The 16,874-nt window shown below is 42.8% G+C and overlaps 1 protein-coding gene across 2 annotated transcripts in view; it reads right to left on the bottom strand.

Annotated features, from left to right (window-relative positions):
- Nucleotides 1-16,874, bottom strand: part of ap2a1 (adaptor related protein complex 2 subunit alpha 1) — a 108,222-nt gene that overhangs the window by 43,354 nt on the left and 47,994 nt on the right. For both annotated transcript variants that reach the window (XM_059953456.1, XM_059953457.1), the window contains exons 7-12: nucleotides 16,383-16,491; nucleotides 14,466-14,616; nucleotides 13,149-13,317; nucleotides 9,451-9,588; nucleotides 6,778-6,960; nucleotides 5,298-5,395 (exon numbers count right to left, since the gene is read on the bottom strand). In XM_059953456.1, coding sequence (XP_059809439.1) covers nucleotides 5,298-5,395; nucleotides 6,778-6,960; nucleotides 9,451-9,588; nucleotides 13,149-13,317; nucleotides 14,466-14,616; nucleotides 16,383-16,491 — 848 coding nt within the window. The remainder of the gene's footprint in view (nucleotides 1-5,297; nucleotides 5,396-6,777; nucleotides 6,961-9,450; nucleotides 9,589-13,148; nucleotides 13,318-14,465; nucleotides 14,617-16,382; nucleotides 16,492-16,874) is intronic.

The raw sequence follows: 16,874 nt of genomic DNA, 5'->3' as shown, positions 1-16,874 counted from the left end.
TAGTTTTGAGGAAGTAGAGAGGCTACAGAAGGACTCAGATTAGGAGAATGGGCAAAGAAGTGGCAGATGTCGGGAAGTGTATGGTCATGCACTTTGGCAGAAGAAATGAAAGGGTTGACTATTTTCTAGATGGAGTGAAAACGCAAGAACTGAGACGTAAAGGGACTTGGGAATCCTTGTGCAGGATTTCCTAAAAGTTAATTTGCAGGTTGAGTCTGTGGTGAGAAAGGCAAATGTTAGCATTCATTTCAAGAGGACTAGAACATAAAAGCAAGGCTGTAATGTTGAAACTTTATAAAACACTGATGAGGCCTCACTTGGAGTATTGTGAGCAGGTTTGGGCCCCTTATCTTAGAAAGGATGTGCTAAAACTGGAGGGTTCAAGGGAGGTACACAAAAATGATTTCAAGATTGAATGGCTTGTCATATGTCATATTCACTAGAATTCAGAAGAATGGAGGGGTGACCTCATTGAAATCTGCCAAATTAGGCAAGGCCTCGATAGAGTGAATGTGGACAGGATGTTTCCTACGGTGGGAGAGTTTAAGACCAGAGGACACAGCCTCAAGGGAGTCTTTTTAGAATGGAGATGAGGGGGAATCTCTTTAGCCGGAAGAGGGTGGTGAGTCTGTGGAATTCTGTGCCATAGGCAACTTGTGGATGGCCAAGCTATTGGGTATACTTAAGGCAGAGGTTGATAGATTCTTGATTTGCCAGGGCATGACGGGATACAGAGGCGGGAGATTGGGCCAGAGGGGTAAAATAGATCAGCCATGATGAAATGGCGATGGGACAAATGACCTAATTCTGCTCCAATATCTTATGACATTATAGATTGGTAGGTTAATCGGTCACATGGGTGTAACTGGGTAGTGCAGGCTCTTTGGTTTGGAGGGGCCTGTTGCTGATCTGTAGCTCTAAAATAAAAAAAAGCTGCTAGCAACTGCCATAAGCACAAAATGATGTCAGATTGGTACAGCAAAGAAATGAGTCCTTCAGCCCAGCCGAACTTTGTCTACCTAGAGAACTGGAATTTGCTATTATTGTCAGATGTACTGAGATACAGTGAAAAACTTGTCTTGCTTACTGTTCATACAAATCAGATCATTACACAGTGCGCTGAAGTAGAACAAGGTATAACAATAACAATGCAGACACAAGAGTATGCAGGTACTGAAATCTGCAGCAACACACAAAATAGCATGAGGAACCCAGCAGATCAGGCAGCACCTATGCAAGGAAATGGACTGAAGAAGGGTCTCGTCCCGAAATGTCAACTGTCTATTTCCCTTTGTCGATACTGCCATGTTCCTCCAGCATTTTGGAGAATTTTCCCAATCTTCACAAGTCTTATTTCAAAGGGCATGTGATTGTGCATTTCACAAGTAAATGTGCAAGGCAGTTGGAGTGGCAGTAATCTGAGGACTCAGTCAGGGGTAGTGATAGAGAAGCCATCTAGGAAGTATTAAAGCCATACTAGGAAGTATTAAAGAGCCACTGCACACATTATTCCCACAGGATGCATTTGCCAGGGGTGAGGTCAGCTCTAGCATGGTCACTAGCCTCCTCAGCATCCAGAACATCTTCAAGGAGTGATGCCTCAATAAACGTGGCAACCATCATTAAAGACGCTCATCACTCAGGCCATATCCTCCTCTTCTCATTGCTACCATCGGGAGAATGTGCAGAAGCCTGAAGGCAGACACTGACAAGTCAAGGATAAGCTTCTTCCTTTCCACGATCAGATTTCTGAATGGACATTGAACCTGTGAACACTGCCACACCACTAACCCCCACCGCCTTTTTTTGCAGTACTTATTTAACTTCACTTTTTAATATATATTTACTGTAATTCAGTTTTGATTATGAATTGCATTGTATTGTTGCCGAAAAACAACAAATTTCACAAAATTAAATCGTTCACGATCAAAGAAGGGTTCCCGCTTGGCACTCAGGACAACGGGAACTGGCAGTACAGCATCAACATAACAACACTGGACCAGAACTTTCTGTTCATCAGACCATAAGACATGGCAGCAATTAGGCCATTTGGCCCATCAAGAGTGCTCCACATTCTATCATGACTGATTTATTACCCATCTCAGCCCCATTCTCCTGCCTTCTCCCTGTAACCTTTGACACCCCGACTAAACAAGAACCTCTCAACCTCCGCTTTAAATATACCCAGTGATTTGGCCTCCACAGCCAAGTTCACCTACGATCTTTTTCTGTTTCATAGGTGAACTGGGTGAGGACAAAACACCACCAATTTCTCTCTAGGTGCTGTGTAAAGCAACACAATATTATCACAATCTTTAATTAGCCACTCCTCCAAGAGGACCACAACCTTGTCATTGGGTTTGGAGGCTTGTGCACCTCAATGACCTGGAGAGTGAGTCAGGGCTTTATGCTTTGGCTCTTAGTAGGGTATGCCATGCCAGACAGGTCAAAGGGCAGAGGCCAGACCAAGAGTGGTCCACCGGTCCTCCGAGTTCAGGAGTTCAGCTCAGGGCTAACAACTCCGACAGGCAAAACAAATTGTTACGGAAACAACAATGAACAACTTCTACATTGGAATGTGACTGTATTCCTGAGTCTCCACCCAGAACATGCATGACTGACAGCAATAAAAACCAAGAGGAAGCTACCGGCACAATGAAGAGATCAGAATCAGGTTTAATATCACGGGCACACTCGTGAAATCTGTCATCTCTGTGACAGCAGTATGTTGCAATACACAAGAGGAAAAACTGAATTATCTTATATATATTATATTTAATATAATTACAGTAAATATATATTAAGTAGTTAAATTAAGAAGTAGTGCAAAATAGAAATAAAAAAGTAGTGAGGTAGTGTTCATGGGTTCAATGTCAGAGGGGAAGAAGCTGTTGAGTGTGTGCCTTAGAAATGAGAAGAGGGCCTCCGCCTCATAAAGAGTGCTTTATGATGGACACAAGGCGTTGCTCCTTGAAAATGACCTGGATACTACAGACATGCCCATAGTGCCCATGATGGAGCTGACCAAGTTTACAACTCTCTGCAGCTTATTTTGATCCTGTGAAATAGCCCAGCCCTCCCCTCCATACCAGATGGCAATGCAGCCAGTTAGAATGCTCTCCATGGTACACCTGTAGAAGCCCCGAATCAGAGATGGAGAATCTTTACTTCTGTGCTAAATGCCACCGGCATAATGGGCAGCAAGTTAGTTAGCCAATATAATCTGAAATAGGGAAAAATCTAAACAACTTGCACGTCAGCCATTATACTCCTTGTGTGGCTATCTCTGGCGATAGGAAAAAAATCAAATGTTCTGTGATGTTGTGTCAATAGGTTTCCCACATAAAAACAAAAACAATGATGTGGGGAAACAAACTATAGATTAGTCACCAACACTAGAGAAACACTGCAGCATGTACCCTTGTTCTCAATAAGGAGAACGAGATGCAAAATTATTGACTGCCAAATTGGCAACCAGAGTGGACAATCTAGTTATGGGACGCAGATCATGACTTGGGTTTGGAAGCAAAGCACCGCAGATGCTGGAAGTCCGAAATAAAAACAAAAACTCACGACAGAAACTCGAGAGAAGTAAGAGTACTTAAGATAACTTGAAAGGTAGTACTAACACCCCCAAGACATGTACAACAGCAGTGGCTCAGATTTACAAATCATTATTTTCATTTCAGAAAGCCATGTCAACTATCAAAGACCATGGTATTTTTTGTTAACTTTTATCCTTAAACGATGTATTCTAACATTTTTCTGGAAGCAACTAATCTGGAGCATCCATTTTCTCTCCCTCCTTTAGATGCTGCCTTCCATTCTATTGGGAGCACTACAGAACCTGGAGGCTTCATTAGCCGGGAGTGGGAAGGGTACAAAATTCAAGAGCCATGAAATAACGTTGCAGCTTTACAAAATGCTGGTTAGACCACACTTGGAATATTGTGTTCAGTTCTGGTCGCCCCATTATAGGAAGGATGTGGAAGCTTTAGAGAGGGTGCAGAGAAGATTTACCAGGATGCTGCCTGGATTAGAGAGCGTGTCTCATGAGGATAAGTTGAACGAGCTGGGGTTTTTCACTAAGGAGTGGAGGAGGATGAGAGTTGGACTTGATAGAGGTGTATGAGATAATTAAGATGTACTGATCGCATGGATAGACAGATACATTTTCCAAGAGCAGATATGGCTAATAAAAAGGGGCATCATTTTAAGATGGTTTGAGGAAAGTACAAGGGGATGTCAGAGATGTTCTTTACACAAAATATGGTGGTATTTTATTATTTTTTTTTTTACTGAGATACAGCATGGAACAGGCCTTTCCAGCCCTTTGAACTGCACTGCCTAGCAATCCCCCAATTTAATCCTAGCCCAATCAAGGGACAATTTACACTGACCAATGAACCTACGGTACTTCTTTGGAACGTGGGAGGAAACTAGAGGATCCAAAGGAAACTCACTCATTCCACAGGGACTCGTCAGAGATGTCAGAATTGACATCTAAACTCTTGAGGCCCCGAGCTGCAATAGCATCGCGCTAACCGCTACACCACCACGTGGGAGAGATTATACCTTTTGTGCAAATCCAACTCGAGATGCTAAAAGGAAATCCGTCTTTTTCAATAAACACACCTAGTTTAAAACGTGGTGGATACCATGGTATTACAGAAAGGGTAAAATTACAACTCAATTTGTACATAGTCCGAAAGGAAGGCATGAGATGGTACAGGTGCTCTTAGAGCCGCGGATGAAGTAAGGGGATATTATTCTTTCAAATCTGTCACATTTTGTGCAGAATAAGACATACAACTCACCAGTAATGAGCAAGGTTTCTGGCGCAGATACAGAGGTTGGGTCACAGAACTCAGTGAAGGAAACAATCAGCTTTTGACAGGACATTCACAACACTCTAATGATTACTTTATGCTAAGTCACAGTGCTGCAGAGAAACAAGCCCTGGTTAACTTCAAAACTGTACTAATAACCACACTCTCTGTAGGATATGCTCAATTTAATACAAGTGACTGGCCAACTCTTTTAAACACAAGAGATTCTGCAGATGCTGGAAATCCAGAGAAACACTGGCAAAATGCTGGAGGAACTCAGCAGGTGAGGCAGCATCCTGGAGTGGAATAAACTGTTGACATCTATTATCAGGATAAACCGTCCTAATGGATGGTCTTGGCTTGAAACACTGACATTTATTCCTCTCCATAGATGCTGCCTGACCTGCTGAGCTCCTCTGGCACTTTGTGTGTGCTACCCTGGCCATCTCCTTTACCTTGTTTGCTCACCTGGATCGTGGATCACCAGCAATCAGATTTCCAAATTCTCCTAAAATATATCCACCAACTTTCACCATGTTCTCATGACAGGCTGGGGCCTGGAGTGCCTTAAGAACAAAATGCAAAGTAGATTAATGTAGAGAGAATAGGAGGGGGCAGTTTTCAAAACATTCCTTTCCACTTTTACAAAATTTGGGACAGCACAATGGCGCAATTGCAGAGCTAATGCCTCAACTTCTGCAGTCTGGGTTCAATTCCGAGATACCAGTGCTGTCACTGTGGAGTTTGCATGATGCCCTCCCCAAAATGGATGCCCTCAGATTTCTGTGGGTATCCTTCCCAAATGTAGGCACTCCCAAATTTCCATAGCTGCTCTTCCCAAATGTGGGTACTCCCAGATTTATCCATCCAACGTCACAATTCCTTGGATGCCATGGGGTTTTAGATTTTCTGACCAGTCTGCCATGAAGGATTATGCGATTCTTAGTAAACGTATTTTTAATTATTTACTTAGAGATAGAGTGTGGAGTGGGCCCTTCAACTACGCAGTTGATGATGTTTGTCTCTGGGAGTGCTTGTGTTTACAATAGGACCTTTGTTCACATACCTCAGTCCTGATTGGCACTGAGGCTGTCACTTTGACTGGTGATGAAACGTCTGCAAGCTCAGCCTATACCACAACATCAAATGCCTCAACCAGAGCTACCAATATTCACTACCATCCCAAACCTCTATATTCAATACTATAAACACCAGGCTAATATACTTCATGTACCATAACACAAGCAATCAAATAATTGTGAAAAGTTTTAATATTAAAAATTATTTATGCAGCAAAAAGGGAAAAAGTTAATTCATTAACATAACACTTTTCAAGCCACTTTACATATTGTCCTGTAGAAGGATGTTATAACATTTAGACAGAGTGCAGACTTCAGAAGTTGAAGTTGTCATCTGACTGTACACATATAGAATCAAAAACAATGTTCCTCCGGACCACGGTGCACACACAAAATGCATATCACATGCACCATAAAAGACACTTCCTGAGTAGGAGTGGACACTTCCTATGTAGAAACAGATCATTTTAGTTAAGTGTGACTGATTAGGCTGCAGCTGTTTACTTTTAAAAGTTAATTATAATTAAAATTAGGAGGGGCCTAGTTAGATTTCCCTTCGTGGTGAGATCAATAATTAGAGACAGATTTAAAGTAGTTAGTTGAACCTAATAGATGAGAGTTGAGGACTATTTTCCCACCGGCATCTGGAATACAATGACTGAGAGAGTGTGAAGGCAGAAGCCCTTCTCATACATCTAGATGGACAGCCAAAGTGCCAAAACTTAAAAGCTAAGGACAGGGAATGAGGAGAAAGAGATGGTCCAAATTCATAAATATGACATGTATGATGTGACAAATGGTTTATTTTGGTGTTATTAACAATTGAAAGAGTTGTTGATTTCTTTCAGACTTTCAGGACAGACACTTACCTCAAACACAGTCTTTGCGGCATAGCCTTGGACGTCGTCACGGTTAATAACAATCTGAATAACCCGGTACCACACTTCCTCGCTGACATAGTCCCCTGCAATGCGGATGAGGTTCAGGATGGTGTCGACGTACCACGTGTAATCCACGGCGTACTTTTCCGCTAGGATTGCCACCTTCAACACCTGATACAAACAGAGCAAGTGGTCATTTTCTCAAACTCCGAGCACACGAAGTACGGCCATCATCACTGTGGTTCATTCCAAGACCAAGCAAGTCAATAGTTCAGTGCCTCTGCTATTCAATGCAGAGTCTGCATTGTTCTAGCAATGTGCTTGCACCAGATGCACTGCCACCACTTGCCAGCACTGTCCAGTCCCAATACCAATCCTTCATTTTGCCCAGGTGCTTTCTTGCCTCCTTCCCTTATACCAGCTAGTTGGCTGTTTCTCAGGTAAATCTTTATCAGGTAAACATGTTTAACTGATAACTTGGCTTTGTGATCAAGTTCATGCATGACATAAAGATAATGTTGAAAAGTTTAAGGGGAACACGAGGGGAAACTTCTTCACTCAGAGGGTTGTGAGAGTCTGGAATGAGCTGTCAGCACAAGTGGCACACGCGAGCTCGATTTCAACATTTAAGAGTAGGCTAGGTATGTACATGGATGGTAGGGGTATGGAGGAGCACTATGGTCCCAGTGCAGGTTGATGGGAGTAGGCAGTTAAATTGGTTCGGTACAGACCAAAGGGCCTGTTTCTGCACTGCACTTTTCTAGGATTATGACTCCAAGTGGAGCATGCAGAAGGACATCGAAAGATGTGGCATGGAATTAGTTAGCACAACACTTTACAATACAGGCAACCTGGGTTCAATTCCCACCGTTGCCGTCTCCCCACGACTGCATGTGTGTTTCCTCCGGGTGCTCTAGTTTCCTACCACAGCCCAAAAATGTACTGGTTGATAGGTTAATTAACCATTGTAAGTTGTCCTGAGACTGCCATTAAATCAGGGATTGCTCTGCAGTGCAGCTTGTTGGGCCAGAAGGGCCTACTCCACACGGTATATCAACAAATAAGCAAATAAATAACTAGAGGAGAGTGGGGAAATAAGCTACAGATGGAATACTATGTAGGGAAGTTCGTGGTCATGCACTTTGGTAGAAGGAATAAAGACGTCGACCATTTTCTAAATGGGGAGCAAATTCAGAAATCAGAGGTGCAGTGCAAAGGGACTTAAGAGTATCATGCAGGATTCCCTAAAGGTGAACCTGGCAGTTGAGTAGTTGTTGAGGAAGGCAAATGCACATTAGCATTCATTTTGAGAGAAATGGAATACCAAAGCAAGGATGTAAGTCTGAGGCTTTATAAGGATTTGTAAGATTGCACCTGCAGTCCTGTGAGCAGTTTTGGGCCCCTATCTCAGAAGGAATATGCTGGCATTGGAGAGGGTCCAGAGGTGCTTCATGAGAATGATCACAGGAATGAAAGGGTTAACATACGAGTAGCATTTGATGATTCTGGGCCTGTGTTTAGAAGAATGAGGGGTTGAGAGATCTCACTGAAACCTACTGAATACTGAGAGGCCTATATAGTGTGGATGTGGCAAGGATGTTTTCTGTAGTGGGAGAGTCTAGGACCAGAGGGCACAGCCTTAGAATACTAGATGTCTATTTGGAACAGAGATGAGGAGGAATTTCTTAAGGTAGAGGGTGGAGAATCTGTGGAATACATTGCCACAGACAACTGTAGAAGCTAAGACGTTGGGTGTATTTAAAGTGAAGGTTGATATGTTCTTGAATAGTAAGAACATCGAAGGTTACAGGTAGAAGGCAGGGATGAGACTGATAATAAATCGGCCATAATGGCTTAACCTTGCTCCTAGCACTTCTTATCGTCCAATTATAGGAAACTTCTGCAGCCTATACAAGCAATGCAACAGAAAGTTTAAAAAAAAAAGTGGAAACCCACTCTTTCAAATCTCCAAACAGCTGCAGGATGGGGAAAATAGTGGAGGTCAAGTCAGAAAATACCCCTCAATAAGGTCCCAAAGTCAGCACACATGAAGGCTGCTGATTTCAGGATGCAAAGGAGTAAAAGGCCATTTATGTGAAGAATTTGGTGAGGTAAAGTAGGGGGAAGAACAATCCTTCTTTGCAAAGCTAAACAGTATTCATTCTAACCACAATCTGCAGAGGATGGTGGGAGAGTCTCGGACCAAAAGACACAGCCTCAGCGTAGAGGAGCGTCTTTTTAGGACAGATGAGGAGGAATTTCTTTAGCCAGAGAGTGGTGAAACTGTGGAATTTGTTACCACATGCTGCTGTGGAGGCCAAGTCATTACGTATATTTAAGGCAGAGGTTGATAGGTTCTTGATTGGTCAAGGCATGAAGGGATATGGGGGGAAGGCAGGAGATTGGGCCTGAAAGGGAAAATGGATCAGCCATGATGAAATGGTGATAGGTCAAATGGCCTAATTCTGCTCCTATATCTTATGGTCTTATTCAATGAAAAGAGTTTCACAGAAGTATATTAACGCACAAAGTTAATCCAAAAGAAACAGTTCATCTTCCCTACTCCCATTACACCAATAAGGGGACAGGACAGAGGAGAGCTTCTACGTGCTAGTTATTGACGTAGATGACTTTTGAAAGAGACAAGACAGCAAAACTCACAATTTCTTCTCGAATGGAATAGTCAGCTGTCTCCAGGTAGCTTAACATTTCAGCCACAATCTGTGGTGCGTTTGTTCGGTCGCACATGGCATACAGAAGGTCCGCAGCTCGCTGGCGCACACTCACATCCCGCTCAGTCTATTCAATATAATAAACAAAAACTCAATGAACCAGCAATTGCATTGCAATATATCTCTATGGTGCTTGGTTCTCTGTAATATCATTAAATAGAATTATTGCATCTAGAAAGTGCAAAGATAGAAAATTATTGTGGCATCTACTGAACCTGTCCTCCAAGAGGACCACATCCTTGTTGTGGTTTGGAGGCTTGTGTGCCTCAAAGACCCAAACAGCTATATTGGTTGGAGTCTGGGCTTTGACCTTCACCCTTTGACCTGTTTGGCATGGATGACCCTATCAAAAGCCGGAGGCCAGACTAGAGTAGTCCACTGATCCTCCAGGTTCGGGGTTTCAGCTCAGGGCTAACAAACCTGACTGGTAAAACAAGACTGTTATGGAAACAGCAATGAAGAATCCTTCTACATCTGAGTTTAATGGTATTGCAAAGTTTCTGCAGGGGATTTGCGTGACTGCTAGAAGTGAAAACCAAAAGGAAGCTACTGACATGATGAACACCGCATCGTGCTGCCTTAAATGCCAGCAACACGATGGGCAGCAAATATATTGAATTGGTATTTGGAGAGAATTTATTCAAACCTCTGCAAATGATCATTGGTACTAAGGGCAGAGAGATCGCACCTGTCCTTTTTCAGGCAGATTGTCAATACCTTGCCTAAAATCACAATGCTTCACTTTTATGAACTTAGAGCCACGTGAGACACCACAGCCAAGTGCAATATTACTTTAGTAGGTTAACACAGTAGCCTCGTGGTTAGCAAAATGCTTCACAACACCTGCTGTGAGATCAGGGCTCTATGCCTGTCACTGTCTGTAAGGAGCTTGTATGTTTTCCCTGTGACTGTGGGCTTTCTCCCACATTCCAAAGATGTGCAATTAGGATTAGTGAGTTGTGACATATTAATTTGGCACGGGAAACGTGGCATTGCTTGCAGGCTGCCATGCACTATTCCTGCTGATTTCATTTGGCACAAATGACGCATTTCTGAAACTGTATGTTTTGATATACATGTGACAAATAAAGCCAATCTCTTTCATCTTTGACCAGACAGCTTATTCACATGCCCTAAAAATGAATTGAGAATGGAAATTAGAAGGTGATGTCAGGGCCAACCACTCCTTTCTTTGTGATGTCAAAGTCAATTCCATCCTCCAACTACACAGGATCATGTATGAATCCCAAGTTTTGGGGGTTACGTCACTATCCAGACACAGAATGAGGAACACCGAGGCTCGCATTCCAGTGCTGAGTGTTCACTGTCATAAGTGTCATCGTTCAGATGGGATATTAAACAGAGATCCTGTCTGCTCTTCCAGTAAGTGAAGCATAAGCCCATATTCTAACAACTTTCTACAGGAGCATCACTGTCTGGCTGGCTGCATCACTGTGTGGTACAAAGCTGCAAGGACCACAGGACCCAGAGGATAGTAGCAACTGCTGAGCAGATCACTGGAGTCTCTCTCTCCACTACTTGTGACATTTACCGGGAACATTGCAGACAAAATGCCCGAAGCATCATAGAGAATTCCTACCATCCAAACCCAGTCTCTTTCAACCAGTACTGTCAGGGACGAGGTACAGGACTATCAGGATTAGGACTGCGACTGCCAACTTCTTCCCTCAGGCCGTGTCACTAGGACAGCGAGCTGTTTACCTGTGCTCACAATTATATGCATTTTGAAGTGTATTTTATTAACATGTAATATTTTGCTTTATGTACTAATTTATCTATTAAATTAGCACAAGTAGTGCAAAAATAAAAAAAGTAGTGAGGTGGCGTTCATGGGTTCAATGTCCGTTCAGAAATTGGACGGCAAAGGGGAAGAAGATCAAGTGAGTCATCAAGTGTATGCCTTCAGGCTTCTGTACCTCCTTCCTGATGATGAGAGTCCTTAACGATAGATGCCGTCTTTTTGAGGTATTGCTCCTTGAAGCTGTTCTGGATACTATGGAGGCGAGTGCCCAAGCTGGAGCTGACTAATGCTCACAACTTTCTGCAGCTTCTTTTGATCCTGTGCAGTAGCACCACACCGTCTAGAGGAACACCATTTCGTTTGGTTGTATATATGCACAGTCCAAAGACAATAAATTTGACCTTGAACTTGACAATTTTAAACAAGGGCTGCAAAGTTATTAATGCAAAGATATTTGGCAATCATCACATTGCTATTTGTGGGAACCAGCGAAGTACTAATTTATTGCCACATTTACTTTGACAGAATAGCAACTGTACTTCATAAAGCATGCCAATGGCAGCAAAGCATTGTGGAACACCTAAAGGGGACTTCAAGAGGTTTTACAGTGGTGCTAGAAAGTTTGTTAACCCTGTAGAATTTTCTCTATTTTCTCTATTTCTCTATTTTTCTAATTTCTCTATTTCTCTAATCTTCTCTATTTCTGCATAAAAATTACCTAAAATGTGATCAGATCTTCATGCAAGTCCTAGGGCAACAGTGAAAAATCAGCGCCAGTCGTTTTTGAGGTTGAAAAATGCTAGCCAGCACAGAGAGGGAGAAATCACATTGTCAAGTTCACCAATGACAAGACAGTGGCGGGGCTCATCACCAACAACGATAAGGTAGCCTACAGAGAGGAAGTGGAAAAGCTCGAGGCCTGTGCCAGCCAACTAGACTCTTCCTAATTGTCAATAAGACTAAGGAGATGGTTACCGACTCCAGGAGAACTTGCACCACTCATACTCTTCCTTACATCTGTGACACAGCAGTGGAAACTGGAAGCAGTTTCAGACACCTGGGAGTGCACATCTCACACGGCTTCTCATGGTCCCAGAACACATCCTACAGAATTAAGAAAGCACGCCAACACTTCCCCTTTCTGAGTAGACAAGAGAGAGAGAGAGAGAGAAAGAGAGCGAGCGAGAGAGCGCGTGTGTGTATACATACATATATATACACACACACACACACACACACACTCATGCACTCATGTCATTCTACAGAAACACACGAGAGAGTATCCTACCTAGCTGCATCACTGCTTGGTATGGAAGTGCACTGCAGCAGACGGGAAGGCTCTACAATGGATGGTGAAATCTGCCAAAAGCATTACCTGCACCAGCCTACCCATCAAGAACATATCTATAGAAAGGTGCTGGAAAAAGGCCAGAAACATCATGAAGGATCCCACACACCCTGCTCATGGACTGTTGTCCCACTCCCACCAGGGAAGAGGCCGCATAGCATCCATGCCAGGATCGCCAGACTCAAAAACAGTTACTTTCCCCAAGCAGCAAGACTGATCAACATATCCATCCACCAACTCCACCACTACTTTATAACTTCCTGTCAGTCACCTTATGTACAGACACTCCTGTGCCTAGCATCACTTTACAGATATACAACCTATAAGCTATCTTATGTACTTATATTTATTGCCTACGTTTTATTATTGTGTTTCTTCATCTTTTATGTCTTTCTCGTGCCACAATGGATCCAGAGTTACATTTCGTTCTCCTTATACTTGTGTACAGAAAATGACTAAACAATCTTAAAGTTTAAAAAAAACTTTGGTTCCTTCAAAACAAAAAATTGCAGCTTACCTTCAGTGCGTTGATGACCGTTTCAATGTGGGTTTTGACAGCCTCGTGGGAGAATTCAGATCCTGCCAGCAGACACATGCTTTCCAGGGCTAGGTACCGGAGGTTAGTCTCGCGGTGTTGCAGGAATTGGCCAAGCTGGTTACACGCACGTACCAACAGGTTAGGTTCGCTGCCAGGAAATTTTAAAAAGCTATTAAAAGATTAAATTCTCAAAACAAGCCACTATTTCCTCCTCCTAACAGAAGCAGTCAGCAGATTGCATAAACACAGCAGTGAAAATAAATAAGGTACCTTGGCCATTTAGCTGATCACAGGATCCACAAAATAATTCCTATCTATTTCAGAAAAAAGCATGTGCAGAAGTTGGAAGTGTTGAGCAATAAACACACAAAATGCTGGAGGAACTCAACAAGACAGGCAACATCTATGAAGGGGAAGAAACAGTGAATGTTTTGGGCCGAGATGTTGCTTTTCTTCCCCTCCATTGATGTTGCCTGACTTGCTGAGTTCCTCCAGCTTTTTGAGTGTATCAATTTCTCTATCAGTTTCTCATACTTTTCCCTCAGTGCTCCATTTTCACACAGCTGAAATCAGTAGTCTCATTAGTACAAGTTGCAGTGCATGCATTGTTTTATTTACTTATTGAGATGCAGTGTGGAGTAGACTCCTCTGGCCTTTGGAGCCACACCGCCCAGCGACACCCCTATTAACTCCAGGCTTATCATGACTACAATGACTAATTAACTTACCAACCGGTATGTCTTTGGATTGTGGGAGGAAACCGGTACACCCACAGGAAACCCATGTAGTCATGGGGAGAACGTACAAGCTCCTTACAGGCAGCGGAGGGAATTGAACCTGGGTCACTTGAGCTCTCCACCATGGTACTGTGCTGCCCTACCATTATCCCACATCTTGGTTTTCCATTTACAGACCATAAGAAATAGGGGCAGCATAAGACCATTCAGCCCATTGAGTCTGCTGCACCATTCCTTCATGGCTGATTTATTATCACTAGCAACTCTATTCTCCTGTCTTCTCTCCGTAACCTTTGATGCCATTACTAATCAAGAACCTATCAGATTGGTATAAATCCATCTGGGAGATGAGATCCAACCTTTCGTTCCATGCTCACCTCCAGGTTACAGTTCAGGATGTCATTCGCTTTCACAAAATTGGCTACATTCCAGTTGAGCCAATGTACGTGCATTAGTGGACAATGAGCATGGAAAAAAAAATCAAAACTATCTGGCAATCAATGACCACCTGACACCAATTCTATCACAATAAATCATTTATAAGCAGCATATCACATACCTGTCATAATGTATAATAAGGCTGATTGCTTCAAAAAGAATTGCATTCTTAGCGTTGGAGTGTTGTACCTTCTTGGATTTAGGTGGCTCTTGAGCTTTGTTCAGAATAGTCTCCATACATTCGATCAGGCGGCCTTTCACAGCAGTGTCCTCTGCAAGAGAATGAAATAGGAGTGTAGCAAAACAATCAAATCACACCGACTGATCAATTTAACAAGTCTTGATACAGCAAGGAGCAAACAAACTGACCTAGGTTTGTGCTACTTGGTTCACTAGCTACTAAATATCAGACCCGACTTCTTGATGGAGATGTATGGGTAGTGACAGAGCTGGTAGCCAGAGACCATTTCTTCCCCCCCCCCAGAGTAGAAATTACTAGACTAAGAGGGGCATGACTTTATGTAATAAACACGTAATGCTGGAGGAACTCAGTAGTCCAGGCAGCATCTATGGAAAAGAGTAAACAGCCAACATTTTGGGCCAAGACCCTCCATGAGTCCTGATGAAAGGTCTTGGCCCGAAACACTGACTGTACACTCTTTTCCATAGACACTGCCAGGCCTGCTGGGTTCTGCCAGCATTTGTGTATATTACTTTAATGTAGGGGAGATGTCAAAAGGGATTTTTTTTTTTTTTAATTACACAGACAGTAGGTGCATGGAACAAGCTGCCAGGGCTGGTGGCAGATGCATCAAGGACACTTCGATGGGCACATGGATGAAAGAAAAATGGAGGGCTACGTGGGGAGAGAAGGGTTAGATCAGTCTTGGAGTCAGTTAAAGGGTTGGCACAACACTGTGGGCCAAAGGGCCTGTACTGTGCTGTTCTATGTCCCTTTAAACCTATTTCAGGATCTGTACATCAGCAATTAACACTCATTCCTAATGGCTCTTGAACAGAGTGCGTTCTAAGCCACTTCAACACTTTGGTAAGCTAGATTTCCTCTCCTGAAGAATATTTATGAATCCAATGGGTTTGATCCTTTAATATTTTAGCAGCTTTGTGGGTCATCATTACCACCAGTATTTTAAATATATTAATTCCAAACAATTAACCTACTTTTAATTTTGAGGATTATAGGATGTGATTTGAACCTGTGGTTCTAGATTGCACAGAGTTCAAAGAAAACTTATTATCAAGGTACTTAGATAAAAATGCAATAGAATCAATGAAATATTACACACATAGACAAATGACCACTGTGCAAAATTCTGCAAATACAAAAAAAAAATCAAATAATAAATAAATAATATTGAGAATACGAATTGTCGAGTCCTTGAAAGTCCATAGGTTGTGGAGTCAGTTCAGTGTTGAGGTGAGTGATGTTATCCACATTGGTTCAGGAGCCTGATGGTGGAGGGTTAATAACTGTTCCTGAACTTGGTGGTGTGGGGCCTGAGGCTCCTGTACCTCCTGCCTGATGGCAGCAGTGAGAAGAGAGCATGGTCTGGGTGGTGGGAGTCCATGATGATGGGTGCTGCTGTCTTGTGCAGTGCTCCACGTAGATGTGCTCAATGGTGGGGGAGGGCTTTGCCTGAAATGGACTGTGATGAGATTATAGCCTTCAGATAAATAGTCTGGTGATTTAACCACTGATTGTATCCTTATCTATATTTTTAGAAACTTGCATTTGTGTAACATTTATCTTTGGTTGACAATTTCAGGATCATACTGTTAATACTGCAATTTGTTTTATTAATACTTCTTAATTCCGTTGGCGGTACGTCCATTAAATATCCCACTGCAGCGACGCACAGGAGCGGCAAACCGTTCTGTCATTGCACGACCATCTTCTGTTTCACTATTATATCTGTGTATGAACCGATTCACTGGCGACACTGCAGGTAATTTGGTGAAGACAGATGTTTCTGATCACAACGGTGCAGGACACAGTCATTAGGTAATGCAAGAGCCTTACCAGGTGGAGGATAGCACTGCAGGAGCCGCAGCAGCTTGACGGAAAGCCAGGGTGCTGGAACAAAGTAATACGTGTAATCCTGCAGGTCTGTGGAGGCTGAGGACACAATCTGAAAATGTCAAGGAACAAGCACTGTACAAACTATCTCATTAAATGTGAATCAAACCTCTTCTGAATCGTGCTCAGGAACATAAAGCATCAGAGTTAGGTTTATTATAGAGTTATAGAGAATCACAGGACAGAAACATACCCTTCAGTCCATCTAGTCTGTGGCAGACTGTTATACTGCCTAGTCTCAATGATCAGACCATGGACCATAGACCTCCATGCCCTGTCAATCCATGTAGTTAGTCACGCTTTTCTTAAACACTGCAACCGAACCCACATCCACCACTTGCGCTGGCAGCTTCTTCCATACTTGCACCATTCTGAGCAAGGAAGTTCTCCCTCTGGCTCCCCTTAAATATTTCGCCTTTCACGCTTAACATATGG

This window comes from Hypanus sabinus, chromosome 29 (assembly GCF_030144855.1).
Source record: "Hypanus sabinus isolate sHypSab1 chromosome 29, sHypSab1.hap1, whole genome shotgun sequence".
Taxonomy (NCBI): Eukaryota; Metazoa; Chordata; class Chondrichthyes; order Myliobatiformes; family Dasyatidae; genus Hypanus; species Hypanus sabinus.
This window is presented reverse-complemented; position numbering and strand designations above follow the sequence as displayed.